Raw genomic sequence first — 19,963 nt, 5'->3', positions numbered from 1 at the left:
CAGGGTCGGGGGAGGGGACAGGGCAGGGACACACAGCAAACCAGACACAACTGCAAATCATTACCTCAAGTGAACTGGCCCCTAATGAAACTCTGGCTCATTTCATTTTTCTCTAGGAGGAACACCTACTGGAGAGAGCTCAAGTCATAAACTGTCCCCAGGCCTCTTTCAAAAGACTGCAAAATCTCACCAATTTTGACGGGGGCTTGCTGATCCGAAAGCAAATGGTGCCTGTTCTCAGTTTTCATTGTAACCCCTGTTAGGTTGTTTTCCACATCGGATTTTAATAATTCATGCTAGTGTCTCTATCTCTCACCGGCCTTTGATTGCCCCAAGGGTGGAGAATCTACCATTTGTATCTACCTGTCTTCTTATCTAGGGTGATGCCTGGCATGCGGGGAGAAAATAATACATATTTGTTGACTGTTAAGTTAGAACAAACAGATTGCTGTAAAGTCCTACTCCAGCTTTTCTCCTTTTGAATCTGAGCCGTTTCCTCTGGCCATGCTTCCAACAGCCTGAGTAACACCTGCCATAGGCCTCCCATCTCCCTGAACCACCTCCTCTCCCTTGATTGAGAAATATCGATTTAAACTGCCTGGCCTAAGACTTAGTAAACCAGCGCCCTAACCAAGAGAGGGAACAAAGAAAGCCAAACCCGTTAGGCTGAAGAAAAGACTGAAGAATTTATTCTCAGTTCCTTCAGAGTGTAAATTCTTTATCACTAAGTCTATGCCAGGGACTAGATAAGCCCATGCATGAGCCTTGCCTTATGAGAGGGCTTCTACTCTTCAGTGTTCTTTCCTGAACATTCATTCTCTCCCACTTGATTCTCAAAATAATTTGTAAGGTTGATAGGGTGTGAATTACCATCCCCATTTCTTACAAATGAGGAAACTGAGGCAGAATTTAGCTTTGTGCCTTGAGTACGTTATTCAGTGACAGAGCTGAAGCTAGATCTCGGACTCTCTCTAGAAGAGGCGCGCGAGTGTGTACTGGGATTATGGAATCACAGTGTCAACATTAACAAATACTGATTTTAGAAAACTCCTGGGGAGCTGCAGTGAGATTTGGGGCGTTACGGGGCTTCACGGAATTCTAGAAACTGTCTGATTTGGCCAATACATGTCCAAGAATTCAGAAAAGAAGAAACAGAACCTTCCCCTATCGTGCCCCAAGTTGTTCTCCCACTTGGGAAGCTGGTGCCTCGGGGGATAATGGGGCTGGCGTGGGGGAGGGGTCCTTGTTGTTTTTTCAAATGAAGCCCAGCAGGGTGAATGGTGCACGAAACGTCAAACTCTCAGATCTTCCCAGTGTACACAGGGGGCCTCTGTGACTCAGTGGTGACATCTTTATTTAGACAGATGCAACAGTGGAATGTTTTATCAGCATTAAACAAACTGGTTGAACACACTGAAAAGGTGAAAAGCACATTGTTACAAACCTGGGCCAATTCCAAATAAGAGAGTACTTCCCCATCAATGCCCACGCCATTCATTGCGGACTTGGTCAGCTCTTGAACGGCGTGCTGCTCTGAGGAAGAGAGGAAGCAGGAGAAAGTTAAACCGTATCCTGTAAGTCAGACATCTTGCCTGGAAGGTCTGATCTGGGACCACCTAAGAGGCGAGGAGGTATGGGACACCGCTCTGGGCAGCCATCCGAATTAAATCCAGGGCCCATTCTGACGTGTGGCCTTTCAGTACCGAAGTTCTGGCCTCAGCCATTGCACCGATGACTCTGGGGATACCCGTCAGCCCTTCTGAAATAGCCCGAGCTCTCCAGGCCTTCACTGTCCAGTATGGTAACTGCCAGCCACATGAGACTATTTAAACTTAAATTAGCTAAAATTAAAAATTCAGGTCCTCAGCCACACTGGCCACATTTAAGTGCTTAATAATCACATGCGTACTGGACAATGCGGATGCAGAATGTTCCCATCACTGCGGAAAGTTATCTTGGACGGTGCCACTCCAGACAGTCTAGCACTTTCCTAGCATCTTCTAGACTCCCTAGTGTCTTCCTGTTTGACAGTTTTCCTCCTCACATCACTCTAGTTCTCAGTAATCTCTGACACTAGAGAGACTGAATAACAGAAGAATGTGTCCATGTGAGGAATTAAAAATGTGAACGCGCATGTCTGCCTCAACAGCTCCAGAAGGGTGACGCACTAGTCAACTTCTTAGATTTTACAGACCAGGAGATCTTCAGCCAGAAGGAACAAAAATCCAGTTGGGAGAGGCATTTCTGTGCAGGAGCTGTGTCCGAGGCTTCTAAGCTGAATTTAAATTGTGGTTCTTAGACTGAGCTGTCTCTTGCCTGCATCTGGGCTGTCACTTGCCTCTAGAATTGACATGTGTGGGTACAGTGTAGGCCCTGCATTTCTAGTTCCTTGAAGGATGTATTATTTTTTCATCTCTAGCAGTGCGCCTGTTCTTCTAATCCATTAGAGCATCCAAATCCTGCCTGCTTTCTGCTCTGGCTCTACGTACTTGGCAGGCAATATGTCCCTAACTGGTTAATATGGTATCCAGATTTGAATGGTTTCTTTGGCACAACCTTCCTCAGCTGGATTGACAAACAAAGAACTATTTGGAACTAAATTTCCCTGAGAAGTCATATGGGGTTTTTAACTGCAACATTTCTTGATATTTACTTAACCGTCTGGATTGCAAAGCATTTTCACTCCAGAAACTGATTTTTAAACACTATGTTCTAAACATTCTATCCTTACACTAAATAGTATACTCTAAACACTATAAATGATTAAAGGAATCATCTTAGGGAGGTGTATATTAAATAATCATAACAGTAATAACAGCATTTAATGACAAAAGTAAACACACACAGAAATCTATAGTTCACACAAGAAGTTTTCTTTGGGTCAGTTTCTTTCATGGAGAAATCAGTCCCATGTTTTCATCACCATACTTAATATTTAAGCAAAAACGGTAGTACTTCGACATTGATCACAAACCTTGTTCAACAGGTTTGGCTCCAAATTACTGTTGACTACTTCCAAAAAAATCAAATTTATCCTTGAAGGACAAATACCTGGGATAAGTGTGGATGGTCGATTGGACTGGAACTCATACTTCTGAAAAGGAGAACTACTGCAGCCTCCTAGAGTTAGTATTGAAAAAGCAGTCACTCATTTGGATCTATGACTTCAGGTGTATTGGTTAAAAGTAGTTTTTTAAACAACTGAATAGCAATGCTTCAACTATCTCTTTCTATCTAACTCAGGGAGAAGTAAGGCAAGAGGAGCACTTTGCTCTCCAGGTGGGTGAGCACAGCAGAAACCTGGAGGATAGAGAAATAAATCTTTTTTCTAAAGACATTGCCAGAAAGTCAAGCGTGGATTTGACTGGTTGATTTGTTCATACATTCATTTAATGACTCAACAAATATTTACTGAGAACCTAACACGCTCAGGCACTTTTCTGCATGCAGGGGATCGGCCAGTGAACAAAACAGCACTATCTCTACTTTCACGGTCAATAGGAGTTGACTAAACATAGGGAGAAACACCCAGATTACTAACTAACATCTCTGGAGAATGGAGCTAAAGGTTTAAATTTAAGAAAAAGGTAACTGAATGTGCATATCCTATTTAGACCTGCTTCGGCCTACCAACTGAACAAATCTAGAATGATACATAAGATTTTGTGAAGTTAAGCCAAGTCTCTTTTTTTTTCTTTCTCTCAAAATGATCTTGACAGTGTCAGAACATTTTCTAAAATAGCTTTAAGAAAACCACTTACATAATGCTTACTAAGTGCCAGACACTGTTCTAAGGACTTTATATATCTTAACTCATTTAATCTTCATAACGTCTCTATGGTAAAATAATATTATCCTGATTTTAAAGAGAGGGGGGCTGGCCCGGAGGCCTGAGGTTCACCGGTTCAGATCCCAGGTGCGGACCTATGCGCTGCTTGTCAAGCCATGCTGTGGCAGGCATCCCACATATAAAGTAGAGGAAGATGGGCACGGATGTTAGCTCAAGGCCAGTCTTCCTCAGCAAAAAGAGGAGGATTGGCGGCAGATGTTAGCTCAGGGCTAATCTTCCTCAAAATAAATAAATAAAATAGAGTGGAAGCTGGGACCCAGAGCAGTTAATTCAATTATGACGTCATCCAGCCAGTAAATGGCAGAGCCAGGATTTGAACTCGAGCAATCTGGCTATGTGTTCTTAACCACTGCCTCCTACTGCCTCTTTCTTAAAGGCTCAGTAAACATTACGGGGATAAGATAGATACAATAGTTTTTTTCAAATTCCATGGTCCATAAATGAGGCAGAGCGCACAGAGCATGGACTTTGAGGGCAGGGGCCAGGCATTTCTCATCTTTATATCTGTACCACCCCACAGGCCTACCACAAAATGGAGGCTTAAGAAATATTTATTAAATTGAATTGGGCCCGTCTGATACATTTGATCAGTTCATATCACCCTGCACAAACAGTCCTATTTTGGGTAATAAAAAACTAATTTCGATTCCCTGGAAATCTCTTTTTTTGTTTAAATGTGATTTTGATAAATATGACAGTGAGACATTGCGTGGCTTGAGTCATCAGCCTTACCTGCAAGTGCAACCAAGTGTGGCAGGCAAAATCTGTTTGCCAAGGCAATTAATTCCAGTGGGTCCAGGTCCAAGTTAGGTGACAACTGCTTGGTATAGAGATAATCCAACACCGCCTGCATTGATATCTTGTTTATGTTCGGCAGATATACCTGAAATGTTATTTGAAAAGCTAAGTTCTGCTGAAGAAAGCAGTGGGCACATTTTCAGCCTATACTGCTTATAAATATCCCAACTGTGTGATTTGATATTGGCGAGCCTGGAACACCTGCTTTGAGGCTGTGCATAGAAGTCATTTGGTATTTATGGCTTTAAACATAACAGTTTGATTTGTAGATGACAAAAGAGTCCGGCTGCCTGACAAAGCCTGATTTGGAATTTTTAAATGGCTATTTGGATTTATAAATCAGACAAATGGGCTGTAAATGTATGATGATATTATGGGCCCTCCTTGCCAAGTACCTTATAATACGCTATTGTGGGGAAAGAAATCTCCCAGCAACATGACAGGTGTTGGGGGGAGCTGCATACCACACTGTTGCTGACACACGACACAGCCCAGCCTTCTAGGATGGCGAAACAGAGGATGAGCAACCACCCTGGTTGCCACCATGACTGGCTTGATTCCAATGGCCCATCAATAAACGTATACTAGCATGATATGCATACTTTGTTATTTTTCCTATGGCACCCACATAGATTCAGAACTACTGGAACATTACCAGGTATCAGTAGATTCAGAGAATCCAGAGAAATCCTTGCCTGGGACATCTGGGGGAATAGCTGGTTGGTTATGGTGAACTCTCCCCTGTAGGATTCCCCGTACCTCTCTCCTGAGTACCTGTCTAGTTGCTGCCCATATAAATACATGCTAGAGTTTGCTAGAGTGCCCGGGACTGCCTGAGAAGTGGAGTTCTGGATGGCTGGGCATAGATCAATGGAGATGTACGCGGTATAGCAGCTACTCTTCATTTTAAGTCTCTAACTAACTCCATGAGATGTGGCCTGGTGTAGTACAGAACAGTGCCTCTGGTGCTTATTATTGGAATGATGATGATGACAAAAAGAATTAACCTTAAGTGAAGGCCTCCTATGCACAAGGCACTGTATTTCCACATGCATTATCTGTTTTGATCCTTATATCTGCTCTAGGAGGAAGAGACTATTATTTTTGCCATTTTACAGATGAGGAAATCAAGGTTCAGGGAGGTTAAGTCCTGTGTCCAAGGTCACAGAACTAGGAAGTAGTGACCAGGATTTGAACCGAGGGAGTATCATTCTAAAGTTTTTGTTCAGAACCGCTGTGCAGTACTAGAAACCCTTCACAGCAAAGAAACAAAGGTTTGGGTTACAGCACAACGAAGCACCATATTTTACTTGTAGTTTTTAAGAATTAGAGTTCTAAGTTCAAAGGATGAACAGTTATAAACTTGTTAATGCTGGTACTTAATAAACCTCTATACAGCATATAAAGATATACATCTATATACCATATGTGATTACATCTATATATTATGTATGATTACATCTGTATTATATATGATTACATCTATATTATATATATATGTTACATGTGATTACATCTATATTATATATCTAATCTCTCACTCTCTCTCTACATTACCTCCACAATCTACACGGGGTTCATGGCCAATGCATTCTAATGGTGTGGCCCCAGAATTGTTGAAACTATAGCAACCTTCCATATCATTCTTCTGCACAGCTACCAGCCACCTCAGAGATGGAATATCCTTTCAGACAGTTAGAGCTTTCCCTTAAGGTACCAAAGGGAAGGCCCAGAAAAATTCCTGGAAATATTAAGAAAATTATCTGCCTTTTAAGACATAGTCAATGAAAACAATTATGCTTCCGTAAACAAGCTGCATGGGTTATGACATCAATGATTTGACAAGCGCGATCATTTCAAGTTTCTAGCTCAACCTCTACAACAGATAGAACTTGGCAAGTAGAAACGATTACCTATATTATTTTTAAATAAAGAAGCTGTTGTAATTAATTGCTACTCCAGTAAGTCTAACACCAGTTATACTTGTGCATGCTTACACCTATATGTGTTTATGTACACATGTACTTATCCTATGCAGATGTCAATTTATTTGTGGTACCCAGATAAACTTGTTTCTGTGTGTATGAACACATGGCAAAATTTTATTTCTCCAGAATGGTGTTTGGATTAGTACAATTTTCTAGATAATTGAAGGTTAATTAGGTTGTGAAACTTTAAAATTTGCACCATTTTGATAGTGAAAGTATATACATTTTACAAAGAGCCAAGTGCTATAAAGTGTTAGTGATTGGAGGTATGAAAAGTCCCAGAGCTTCCTGTGAACAGCTGCTCGCTCAGGGATGGGAACGTCGGCTGTTTCTGAAAATAATGGCTTGGAGGACAGAGCAAGAGGCTGGGGCAGGCCCAGGCATACGTCACTAAAATGCTGTGTGATCTTTGACAAATCATTCACCCTCTCTCGCCCTCGGTTTCCTCACCTGTTATGTGGGGGGAATTTGGAATAGATGATATCTAAAGCTTTTTCTTCTTCACTGAGATTCTGGATTTTGAAGATATTCAGATTACCTTAGCAATTTTGGTAAGAATGTGTTCTAAGTCATGGCAAAACGGACATCATAAATAAAAAGAAATTATTTCTGGCAGCAGGAGATGACAGATTCCAGTGAGTAGCCCTGCCTCGATATTTCCAATATCTTTGGAGTGTTCTGACATTCATAGTCATCTGTGACCTGCTGTTTCCTTCTTCATTGATATGATGCTAACATTTTTCTGAAGCAATGGCTTTTTCTGGCAAATAACGTTAGAGACCCTTAGAAGTAAGCAGCAAATGAGAATAAACTAAGAACGCTTTCAGAATATGCATTTTTTTCCCCAGGGTTGATTTTGTTCTAAAGCCTATTTCTGTGACTTCAACATTTATAATTAACTATATAATAATGGAGAAACCATTTTATAGAACTTGAAAAAAATAATATACATAAAGCTACATAAGAAATAAAATTACAAGTATTGTATCCTACTTCCCGAATGTAGCTTGAGGGAAAAAAAAGGGTAATGACAGAGAATGCAGCGCTCACCTAAACAGCGTCCCATATTCTAGTTTAGTTGGTTTAAAATTTTAATTGCGAAGATCAGCTCAGACTATTAGGCTTATAATTAGAGACGGTCTCATAGAGAATGAGAAAGTATTCCAGATCTAGAGCATTGCTTACTACAACCCGGGCATGCATTTTTAATGAACCACTTGCTGAGTACCTCTGGGGCGAGAATTATGCTTACTGGTACATTAAAAGTAATGAGAAAAATATCAGTAAAATACAGTGTCTTCTTAAATATTACATGACAAAAAAAGTTAAAGTAACATCAGTGGGCATGTTTTATTCCTTTCTGGACATGCATGTGAATTCTATTAATGCAAAAAAAATCAGCTGAATTCTGTGGGGGAAGTCAGGTTTTCACAAGACCATAAAGAATTAAAAGGTGCCCTTGAAAGGACAAATCCCAAGTGTGAATATGGGCCTAAATCAATCATGGAGCATCTGTTGAGGCTCACCGAGTGCTCTTCCCTCCCCCAGGACCACGTCTACCACACTTTGCTAGTTTAGGAAGGGAACTGGGGGTTTTCAACTTAGGGCATTTGGAGAACAAAGATCTTTAACTCCTCACGGAAAGAACTGAGCAGGAATTCTCCAGGATCACAGTCACTAACAATTCTTGACCATTTGTATGCTCCAGGTACCAAATTCACAGCTTTACACATATACTCTCATGCCTTACCTGTCCTTTGAAGAAAGTTCTCTTGTTATTCCCATTTTATAGAAGAAGACACAGGTTTAGAGAGGGTCAGCTGCTTGCCCAAGGTCAAGCTGAGGCTAGAGATCATGACTACATAACTATTATAGCCTGGAATATACTGGAATATACTGGAAATAAAGAGAAGGGGCAGGAAAGGGCAGAAATGTCAACAGCTCATGGCATTCTTCATATATTGGCTAAAGGAATCTTGGCACAGACCTTTGGTTGCTTGGTTCCATGGTCTTTGGCGTTTGAGCTGGGTTGAATCTATACATACCTATTAGCCTCAGCTGCAGTTCTAAATGGCAAGTGACCTTGTCTTTCTAGAGGGGAGTGCTACCAGGCAGCCACCTCCAGGACAGGCTATAAAACAACCATGTATGTGTACTTTCACATTTGCTGCCAAGTTTTTGTTTTGGTCACCTCTCCTGCACATTTTAATCTGGAGATGATTACAGTCCATTCTGGGAAGGGATAAAGGGGATTAGCATTTGTGAGGTCAGCTCTGACAGTGTCCCTTTGTGCCTGGGTTCCTGGCCTTGATCACTTGATCAACTTCTCTCTGCTGGGTTAATAGCAGGCACCCTGCAGCACAATGAGCACACACTTCAGTGAGCCGGAAAAATAAGGGAAGCAAGCCTGCGGGCTCTTTTATCTCCGGAGATTAGTGAAGTTGGTGAAATGCCATTTGGATGAAGTTTTATTAACAGGTGGCTTCCCCAAATTTTCTTGGAAGTAAGAGGGAAAGAATATCACCAACACTACTGACATCAAAATAAGACTAATGGCAGCTACCATTTATTTAATGCTTAGGAGGTGCTTTGCAAGTATTGACTCTCATACCTCACAACCATACTATGAGTTACTATGGTGTTTTCAAGATGGGGAGACTGGAGCTCAGAAAGGTGGTCACTTTCCCAAGGCCACATGGCTTGTACGCAGAGGGGCTGGGATTAGAGCCCCACAGCCCTTCACTGGGTGGCCTCCACTAGTTGCAGTAGCCTCAATACCTCAGTAACAATGCTCTGAAACATATTTAGTTATAGGTGAGGACCTCCTGATTTATAAAGGCTGGTAGACTCCAGAAAAGGTCATCAGGATAATTCTGACATCGTTTCCCCAAACAGGAGATGGCCTTTTGCTGGGGGTGGGTTTAAGAGCAGCTGCAGTTTGTTCTGGAAGCAGGAGGGTGGACTAGTGACCTCCTCAGCTCCAGCCATCCCGGCTTGTGATTCTAGGATTCTGTTTCCCTACTTAGGGATGCAAATACAGGCTCCTGAGTCCAACGGGAGTGCTCAGATTTCTGGTGTGAGTGCCCCTTTCGAAAAGTTAGCCATTGTTTTCTGTATTTCTTTTAAAAGTTTGGAGAGATGCTGACATAAGCAAAACAAGCCTCTTAGGACAATAAACTTGATGGGGTGTCCCCATGTTTTTTTTAAAAAATGGTTAAAAAACACTTGCACAACTCAACAAAAATGCTTGCACACCTCTAGGCTAAAGTGAGAAGTGATTGAATGAAATTTTTCTTTCTTTTCCAACAGAGTTTGTAAAAAGATGAAGATATAGGGTCTCCGAGATAGTGCTAGCTCTGCTCTAAGAATATCCTTCTCCTGGAGATAGGCCCAGCATCTGACAAGTAACCCAGCCACCTCCCCAGACCTAAGCACTTAGAGAGGTGTGTTTATGTGCTCCATTACTGTTTCCCTACCATTAACGAACTCTCAGCGAAGGTAAGTCAGCGCAGAGCCTCAGGGAGTGTTGTAGCTCAAGGACACCTCAAGGGCAACCTAGTGCATCTTTCATTTTGCAGATGAGGAAACTGAGGCACAAGAAGGTGGCTTCTTATGATCCCTCATCTGGTTAGGGGCTCGGCTGAGCCCACAACGTAAGCGACTAAAGAAACTTTTCACTGTCTTGAACCTCTAGAGGATAAGCTCTGCCCCTCTCGTATGTGACTTTGATGGTATCTTGCCTGGTGACATTTGTTAAAAAGAAAAGCTGATCGTGTTTTCAGGGATAAGGAGAGCTGTGAGAATGAAAGGATACACTACATGTAAAGCACTTAGGAGTTCACGCGTGTAGCCAGTCAACAGTAGACAACCGCTCCTCGTAACTGTAGAATTAAGAAGAGGGTGACCTGACACCCAAGCACGGCCTAAGGAACTATTCCATGGAAGCAGTAAAAGAACCAAAGGCAGCTGGTGAATTAAACACTTTATATAAATACACATGCACATTCATAAAGATACCACTTAGGCTTTTCAGAAGGGACATACCTCGCTGTTGGCGCTTTCCACAAATGACCCCCCGAACATGGCAGCCATCCACTTGCAGCTACAGATCAGCAGCGGTTTGTGGGCACTGATGGCTCCATCATCCAACTTAAATGTCACATCTGTCCAAGCATTGAGGAAGCACAAGCGTGAGCCAGCCTCGCCGAGAGTTCCACCCATATGTACCAACCTGCGTCTCTCGTACTCTCTCTTCCAGATCTGTACTTACTGATTTTGTGTCAACCCCCACCTTTGACATACCCAATTCCCTTGATGTTCTCCAGGGATTAAGGAGTAAGCATTTAAAATTACACATAAGGTCACAACACAAATTCTCTGAACCATAAAGTAACACAAAGGAGAGGAAAACTTTTTCCTCCTTATTATGAAAAATTTCAAACATACAGAACACAGTGGAAAGAATTTTACAGTGACAACTTATTTATCACATTGTTAACATTTTGTCATGTTTGATTTAGTTATATGTATATTTACATATATTTTTTATATGTGTGTAGGAATTTTTTTTAACAGCTAGCAAGATACTTCACTCCTAACTATGTTATCAAGAGTTTTCTAAAAACAGGAACATTCTCCTAGATAACCATACCATTATTTCTCCTAAGAAAATTAGCAATAATTCCCTAATACCATTCATTATGTAGTTCAGATTCAAATTTTTCCAATTACCCCTAAATTGTATTTTGTAACTTTTTTTCTTTTTAAGAGCATTCGAATGAGACTCCCACATCGTATTTGGTCGTCATGCCTCTGCAGTAAGGAGGGGGCGAGTTCATCAACTTCACTTAAGGGCCACTGTTTAATTTACTGCAGGTTTATAACATTTCTTTTCATTAACTTTCAAGACCGCTTCTGTACCACAGTGGTCAATGTCTGGAGTAAATATTACTCATAAGCTTTAAAGTTAATGAACAATTCAGTCACCACTTATTAAATGTATATCACCATGACAGGCATTATGAAAGAGAAAAACAAAAATAGAAGTATCCATATAAATAGAAATCAGGAAGTAAAATTTTTACAATGAAACTCATGTACACAACACACACACACAGAGGACAATTATAGAACAAAGACAGTACAAGCGTGGAAGACAGTACAAGCATAGGCCAGTAACCTATCTTGGATACAGGCCATCATTGTGCTTAAGCAATTATGTAAGGATGCTGTGGGAGGCATATGGCATAGTTATCAAAGACAAAGAAGGAACCAGAAAAATATAGATCAGGGGAAAGGAGTGTGAGAACAGAAAAGGCAAAGGGATAGAAAGAAGCACCCCTGATGGGAATGCAGAAGGTCACCAAAATTGTCTCAAGGATTTCAGTGGCCTCAGGACCAGAGGTCACTGATTTTTGGGTAACTGCCAAAGTGTCAGTGGAAAATAGATTTGATCAGGGAAGGGATCCTGTTGGGGAATTGTAAGTACCAACCCACATGGCTCACACTCAGGGGTAACTTGACCCACCCCTGAGAAGCATCATGATACCATGGCAGTTTAGAGGGCAGCTTGAGTTCAAATCCTGGCTCTACCATTTATTGCCTGTGTAACCATGGGCAAGTTATCTAACCTCTCTGTCCCTCAGTTTCCCCAGCTGCAAAATGGAGATGATAAGATTTAACCCTTAAGTCTGATGGGAATTAAATAAGTGAAAACATGTAACTTAGGTACATGGGAAAACATCAGCCCTTATCCATGCTAGTGACGGCTATCCTTTCCCCTGCTCATCTTTGGCTAATGTTTGATAAAACGCAACAAAAGCCACAGGACCTGCTCACCTGAAAATGTCCCCTTGCTGAGACACTCTTTTATCCGATTGGCCTTCCTGACGTGAAACGCTTTCGTGATCTCCTGGTTCATGAAGGCTTCCTTGTTCATGATGTTTTCCACCATCATCCTCAAATCAAACATCTCCAGGACCTCTGCAATCTGAGCCAGGCCCACCAAATCCTTTTCCTTTTCATCCAGTTGCCCCGTATACAGAAACTGGAGCAGGGTCCGGAAAGGGCCTGGCTGAACCGACGAGTCCATCCTGACCACAGTCATGGGGCCCACCCGCTTTGAAATGGGATTGACTTGCATTTCCTTGTGCATTCCAACAAACCCTTTACTCCAGCCTGACAAAGTCTGCGTCTCTGGGATCGAGCCCTCGGCTTCCAGCCCCAGAGTCTCCTGTTGGAACAGGTTCTGGCTCGAGGACTTCCACTGATTGGCCTGAGGTGTCCTTGGGGTGCCCTCCTCCTTCTCCTCATCTGGGTCAACACTCAATGCCTGCCCCTCAAAATCCCTGCTCTGCTTCTCTTTCTCACAAGCTCCTTTGCTCCCATTTGGTGTTTCTTCACATTCCATTAAAAAAAGATCATAAAACTTGGAAGAGGAGGTAGCGAGGTAAATTCGGTGTGCAAAGATGTGCTCCTGGTCCTGAAGGATGAACAGGACGTCGGCACACAGAGGACTGTCCAGTAAACAGGCAGCTTCGTTCGTCCCCGTGGATGGACATTCTGGAACTCTGATGACCGGTGGAGGGGCTTTTGGAGGTAGGAATGGTGCCTGCAGTAAAGGTTTCTGAACTTTCTTTAAGTGGGATTTCCAGAACTGCAGGTGCCGGCGGGCAATGAGCGCGGCTCGGATTGCGTTGTCAAACACATCCTTGATCCCAAACTGGTCAAACACGCTCGTTTCATAGTACGGTATACCAAGTTCCTTTGCCACCTCTCGGCCTTTCTCTGGGGGCAGGATATCCCCTCTCTTTATGGGCCTGAAATACAATATTTAAAGAATTATAATCAGCCTTATTTTAGGAAAAAAAAATAGTAACCGGGGCCTATCTAAGCATCTCACTGAATTATACATTTAAAATCCTATTCAGGCTTTTCATGAGGCTCTTGAAAAAGCTACTACCAACTTCAAGTGTTTCAAGTATAAAGGACTTATGACTGCAAAAGAAAAAATGCTTTCAGTAGTAACCACAGTAACTGAAGTATTAGCCATTTACAAGCTATTGGATCCTGGGCAAGTTACCTAACCTCTATAAGCCTCAGTTTTCCCACCTGTAAAATAGGAATAATAATAGGGGCTGGCCCCGTGGCCGAGTGGTTAAGTTCGCGCGCTCCGCTGCAGGCGTCCCAGTGTTTCGTTGGTTCGAATCCTGGGCGCGGACATGGCACTGCTCATCGGACCACGCTGAGGCAGCGTCCCACATGCCACAACTAGAAGAACCCACAACGAAGAATATACAACTATGTACCGGGGGGCTTTGGGGAGAAAAAGCAAATAATAAAATCTTAAAAAAAAAAAATAGGAATAATAATAGTGAGTACCTACATCTTAAAGGACTATTAAGAGGTTTAAACGAGACAATATGCTTAGCATAGTATGTGGTCCAAGGGATGTGCTTGATAAATGTTAGCTGTTATCATCATTATTGCCACCATCATCATCTTCATCTTCATCATCATCACCTTATGCTTAAATTTTGCTTTATCACTTTAAAATGAATCCATATGCATTTTCTCATTTGAACCTCATAATAACCCTGTGGGTATTATTTTCATTGTTCATTCTGAAGAAACTGAGGTAGAGAGTTTAAAGGATTTGCCTAAGGTCACATTTGTAAGTTGCTGAGAGCCCTCTCCTAAGTAATTAGTCTAGAACTTCCCACTCCTAGTTAAACAGTCCACATCCAACAGCTCGTTAAGTCCCCGCTATTAGATTTGTGAATCTGCTTTCATATTTTCCCCTTCTCTTTTCTTGTACTCTCTTCAGTCAGGCCCTCATCATCTTTTGCTTGGACTGGTGCATTAGCCTCTTAACTAGTCTTTCTTCAGACTCTGCAACATTTTAGCCCATAGTTCTCATTGCTGCAAGAAAAATCCTTACATAACACAAGTATGACTTAGCCGTAATTCTTTTAAAAAATTTCCTGTGGTTTCACAAAGCCCATGGAATAAAGTCTACACTGTTTAGGCTGACACACAAGGCCCATTTACAGTCTAATAAAACCCAGGGAGGCCAAACCTTTGGAAGCAGTGTAAGAATAAATAATGCTGTGATTATTGCATAACCATGGTAGAGACACAGTTTCCAGAATATAGGCAAGACATGATTTGTGCCTACACTCTTCACAAACACATACTTGATTCTGAGACCCACTCTTAGGAACTGATCCTCCTAAGTAAATATCTGACCAAAGGTAATGTGTGTGACAGGTGCCGGTCTTAGGAGAAATAAGATAATACTGGGTAGAATTTGGATTTGAGGACCTGGATTGAAAAGAAGAAAAATTGTAGGGTGTTGCAAAGGTGGAAGGGAAGTGCGAGGAAGAAAGTTTAATTTCAGGGGTTGCTCCTGTGGGCAATTCATGCTCCTTGTTCCTGGGACTGACTTGAAAATCATTAACTGATGAAACTCCTCAAGGCTTAGCTCAAATACCACCAGAACTGCTCTATAGAAGGGACCATCCCCTCCACTGTCCTCTAGAGCTCTAGAACTCTTTTCTAGTCCTCCACATGTCCATGATTCTGAGGTCCGATTACCTTAACCTATTCTTTTATACAGAAAATTCTAGATGTCAGGGGTAGTCTGTCTTTTACCGTAAGTCCTCTTTCCTTCTACATGGCTTCAAATATTCAATTCCCAGTCCATGCATTTAAGAATAAAAGAATTGTGAAAACTGAACATGAAGAGTTTTCAGAAAATTTATCCAAATTGTACCTAGAACATCAAAAATTGTTTAAGCAAAGTACCATTTGCTTCTACTGCGAGAGCATAAGTTGTGTCCATATAAAATTTTGTATCAAGTCCTATTAGGTAAATATCAAAAGAAGGTATTAATATCAACATTTTTGGAAAAGCTAGATGTTCCCCAGCAAAAAATGTAGTTAAACATAAAACATATATAAAAATATTTTTTATAAAGGGAATATTAAGGGAGTACAGGCTTTTAAAGACTCTTATTTCCCCCCCAAATTGGTATCTACATTTTATAGAGTGTGAAATAAATCCTTCTTCAAACTGATTTTTAAAATTGTGACACTTTAAAAAATATAACCACTAGAGACATTTAAAAGCCAGTGTTGTGGTTTTGCAACTATGGGTCCATATGATTTTTAAAAGCTAGACACTGTCATCTTGGGAGTGAAACACTCTTAGAGGTTGAATTGAGGAAAACGAGAAGATTAAAAACACTTAGATATGCATATTTGTACGAAATTGATATTCCTGGGGCCAAGAATTGCGGCTGATCACCCTGAATGTTAGCTGACTTTATTCTAATAATCATACTTTCAAGAATGACATTATTATGAGTAGCTAACATTTCGATTAATACTGTACAAACTCTGAAGCGCTTTCATACATACCATGTCACACTTAGAGAATTCACTTCAAGCACTGGCCAACGGTTTTACAACACTGGGTTCCTACCCAAGGGGAGCCATGGAGCATGAGAAGGGTCAGGATACACGCCCCCTCATGATTAACAAGCTAACTTAAAGTGTGTGGCTGATTGGTGGGGTCCCAGAACCACTGAAGAACAGAACCCTAGGCTACAGAGTCATTTGCTGCCTCTAAATTATAATTTGGCCAGCACAGCGAAACATGGAGTCCCTTGGCTTACCTCGCTAAAGGGCGTCTGGCTCGATTAACAGCTTCAAGATCAGCATAGCGGAGATCTAGCTGGCAGCCAACTAGGACAACAGGTGTGCGAGGGCAAAAGTGCTTGATTTCTTGATACCACATGGTTTTCACATGATTTAGGGAATTGGGATTAGCGATGGAAAAACAGAGGACCACAACATCAGACCTAAAAGGAAATCACAAAACAAGCCATATTGCCTTTCAAATTTTTTTTTCTTTTATCATTAGGGTTCCTCCCTGCCCCCATCCATTTAATGCCAATTATCATGTCACAATTAAAAAAAAAAGACTAGATATTAAAATATATCTTGGAGTCATGCAAACAGCCTGATAAGCCCCTACATTCCAGCACCAACACAGCCTGAGTTCATTTCCATATCACACTGCAGAATGCTTACGAGTTGAAAAGTTTCCAGTGAAGTTATTTTATAGTAGAGATGGTTACCCAAACTTGACTCAATCCTGAAACCACAGCATGCTGAACTATTTCTGTTCATCACAAGAAATAGTTTCAAGATAAAAGAAAATAATAAAAACTACCGTTTACCAGTCTAAACAAAAAGGTGATGATGACTCAACCCGATGAGACAAAGCAACCAGTTTTAACATTACTGAAAATGTGACAGGTATTTGCTGTGCAGGGCTGGCAAATACACAGAAGGATTTTTGCCCTTCTTCCCACTTAAGCACACATGTAGAGAGCACAACCACCGATCTGTTTCTGAAAAGAAAAAATCCTGAATTTGCAGGAATTTTGACTCTACCAGGCAAGAAGGTAGTATTTAACATAAAACTAGCAAGGACGCTAATAGAAGGATGGCTAATAAAATGAGAAAATGTTGGAAGGAGATGTCTCAAATGTTATATATGACACATAGCAGCTATATGAGGAAAAGAAAAATTGCTTTGTACTTAATTTTGACATAAGGATCTTCTATTTTTCTATAATAATTTACAATTCTAGAAGCCAAAGAACTGTTTTACAAAACACTTGTTCATTATGGTGTTTGACAGATAGCTGCTAAAAGGTATCTTTAATAAGAATTATAAACCATCATTCTAGGTTAAAATACGCTGAATGATGACTTTGAAAACACTGAGGCAGAAAAATACAAAGAATAGGAAAAGTTATGCCAAGGATTCAAGATTAGCTTGCAGCTAAATTCAGAAATAAACTCCTACAATTTTATGAGATGTTCATTTATTGCCTTTATTGTTTATGTAACAAGAAGAATCAAGTCAATGAATCAAAACACCTTCTTTTTAAATCATTAATGAGCTTTTCCTCCTACATATCAATGAAGACAAACAAATATATCCAGGCAACCATAAAATTTCTAAAAATAATCATTTGCAATGCAGAAAACTGCACGGTGCTTACATTAAATGTAATTCACAAGTTGAATCTTTAAATTTATTCCCAAGAAAAACTGCACTAGACCACAGCAAATAGAGGAAAAATCCTAAGATTAAAATATTTACAAATTATAAAAGAGGACCTAGGACTCAAAGTAGATGAATATATTAATCTGCACGTTTAGAATGTCCTCGAAATAAAGATACTATCAAAGACTCTTGGACATTGGAAAATATAATATGTGTAAAAGTATGCATAAATATATAAATGAAAGGGAAACATGTCTTATCTTTGGGATCCTGATTTAGTTAGTGGAATATTCTGTGCACAGGCTTACTTCTAATCAGCATAAATAACAATACCCAACAAAGCTAAGAATGGTTTGAATTTTACATTTTTTAGAAACTGAGTTTTCTATTATTCATAGTCCTATTTATACAGGATATCTGATGCAGCTCTGCTATAAGCTTCATCCTGATCATAAAATAAAGCCACCATAAATTTTGGCACAGTGAGAATAATATGGCAATAATTTGAGGTTCAATATTGTAGAGAAAGAACTGAGGAAATGTATCCATCATCTAAATGTGGAATGGTATGTATATGCATAAAATTGTTCTAGTTGGTGCCTTCTATTTCCATATTCCATCGCTATAAAAGAAATCATTCTCAGAGCTTAATTTATATGACAGATATGTAGCTAAATGTCAATACCGTTATCTAATTTTATGATACAGCATTGAGGTTTTGAAATCAGAGCTAGCTTGGTTGCCAAGGTTACCGTGATAAAACTCATGCCACTGAACACATACTAGTTACTATCCAGATGACCTGTAAACAAGTACAGACAGTACCTTGGGGGTTGGAAAAAAATAGAATCTCCTGATGATAGTAGCACAATGCCATTTCACAATACAGATCCGGAGGGCCCAACTTCTAACTATGTCGCATCAATATCTCAATGCATGAAATGTTGTTGGGAAGCTAGAAAAAATAATTCAATGCTCTGTAAATATTTTGCCTCAAAAAGATGACAGTTAAAGAGAGGAGGCTGTAGTCAGAGCAACTCTAACTCTGAAACTAAAATAACTTACTGAGTCGAAATTCTATTTGTATCCTTGGAATAAGCTATTCTTTGCTTCCTTTTTTAATGCACATATAAGTGCTATGAGAATTTGTCCCCACTATTTTACATTGAAAGCAGTTAAAAAATATATTTGCTTAAATGTCTCTGTTTTAACCCTTGTTGACCTAAATATAAGTGCAAGTTAAGAAAACATCATGTGTACATTATACAGAACGCTATTCTTTTGGCCTGCTGTATGAATGAAGCACCCTAAACCTGATTTTAACCAGAAGGCTGAGAATCAATGGACATAGTGAGAGGGCTATAGAAAGATGCTGCTTTGGCATATTCTTCCTTATGCCAATATTCTTTATCGATTCCTAATTCTCAACACATCAGTATCCTCTGATATAAACACCTATGCAATCAAGTAACTATTTTGAGAATGCCATTTATATCCTCCAGATTTTGAGCCATTTTTCTGTCTAGTCAAAGAAGGCACAAGACCTGCAGCTAAGAATATCTCCAGCTTTAGGCAGAATTCCAAGGAACTAGAGATATTAAATAACTTTTAATCAAAACATTCATTCCCGAGTGGAGACTGTTCAATGTCTGACACAAGCTCATGTTTAAAAATGCCATTCCTATGAAGGATAAAGAGAAAAAGGCAAGTTCTAGCACTTCTACGTCTGTGGCTCTGTTACATTTTCTCACTTTGAAGAGTTGAGTTTAAAAATAATTGGGAAGGGGAGGTGTGATGAGGACATTCTCACGTATTAGGCAGCAGCGTTAGCCTAGAAATGACCTCAGGGTTCCTATTTCAGCTGTAAAAAGAATCTGCGAGAATTTAAATGGAGTCTTACAGCTATTTGGAGTAGAATGCACACAAATTTGAGAATGCAGAGGCAAAGCGCAGGGCAGACAAACTCTAAACTCCAGGACTTGAATACTGAGAAGGGGTAGGAAGAGGTTTGGATTTTTTGGACTGGGCTAAGTGGCTTTCTTAAAGTAAGCCAGGATTACAAAGGACTTGTGAGTGTATGGTCTCAGCTGCTTGCCTACGAATGTTTATTTTTTGGAGAAAAATGTGATTTCCTGTTCCTAAAGGGAAAATATCAGTATAAAAGTTTCACTAGGGTACTGACACATCAAATAATGCCCATGAAATAACGTTTTGATTAGTTAAGTAAAAAACAATCCAAAGTAA

General features: G+C 40.4%; 1 protein-coding gene across 15 annotated transcripts in view; it reads right to left on the bottom strand.

Moving 5' to 3' along the window:
- RHOBTB1 (Rho related BTB domain containing 1) overlaps positions 1–19,963 on the bottom strand; it is a 117,389-nt gene that overhangs the window by 4,080 nt on the left and 93,346 nt on the right. For 13 of the 15 annotated variants that reach the window (XM_046653098.1, XM_046653100.1, XM_046653103.1 and 10 more), the window contains 6 exons: positions 16,314–16,499; positions 12,475–13,454; positions 10,681–10,799; positions 4,583–4,733; positions 3,052–3,120; positions 1,445–1,533 (listed from right to left, as the gene is read on the bottom strand). In XM_046653098.1, coding sequence (XP_046509054.1) covers positions 1,445–1,533; positions 3,052–3,120; positions 4,583–4,733; positions 10,681–10,799; positions 12,475–13,454; positions 16,314–16,499 — 1,594 coding nt within the window. Of the gene's footprint in view, positions 1–1,444; positions 1,534–3,051; positions 3,121–4,582; positions 4,734–10,680; positions 10,800–12,474; positions 13,455–16,313; positions 16,500–18,544; positions 18,675–19,963 lie in introns of all 15 variants that reach the window. The other 2 variants (XM_046653108.1, XM_046653105.1) reach the window with 2 other exon arrangements.

The sequence above is a fragment of the Equus quagga genome, chromosome 2 (assembly GCF_021613505.1).
Source record: "Equus quagga isolate Etosha38 chromosome 2, UCLA_HA_Equagga_1.0, whole genome shotgun sequence".
Classification (NCBI taxonomy): domain Eukaryota; kingdom Metazoa; phylum Chordata; class Mammalia; order Perissodactyla; family Equidae; genus Equus; species Equus quagga.
The sequence above is the reverse complement of the archived record's forward strand: the minus strand, read 5'-3'. Positions and strand labels throughout refer to the sequence as shown.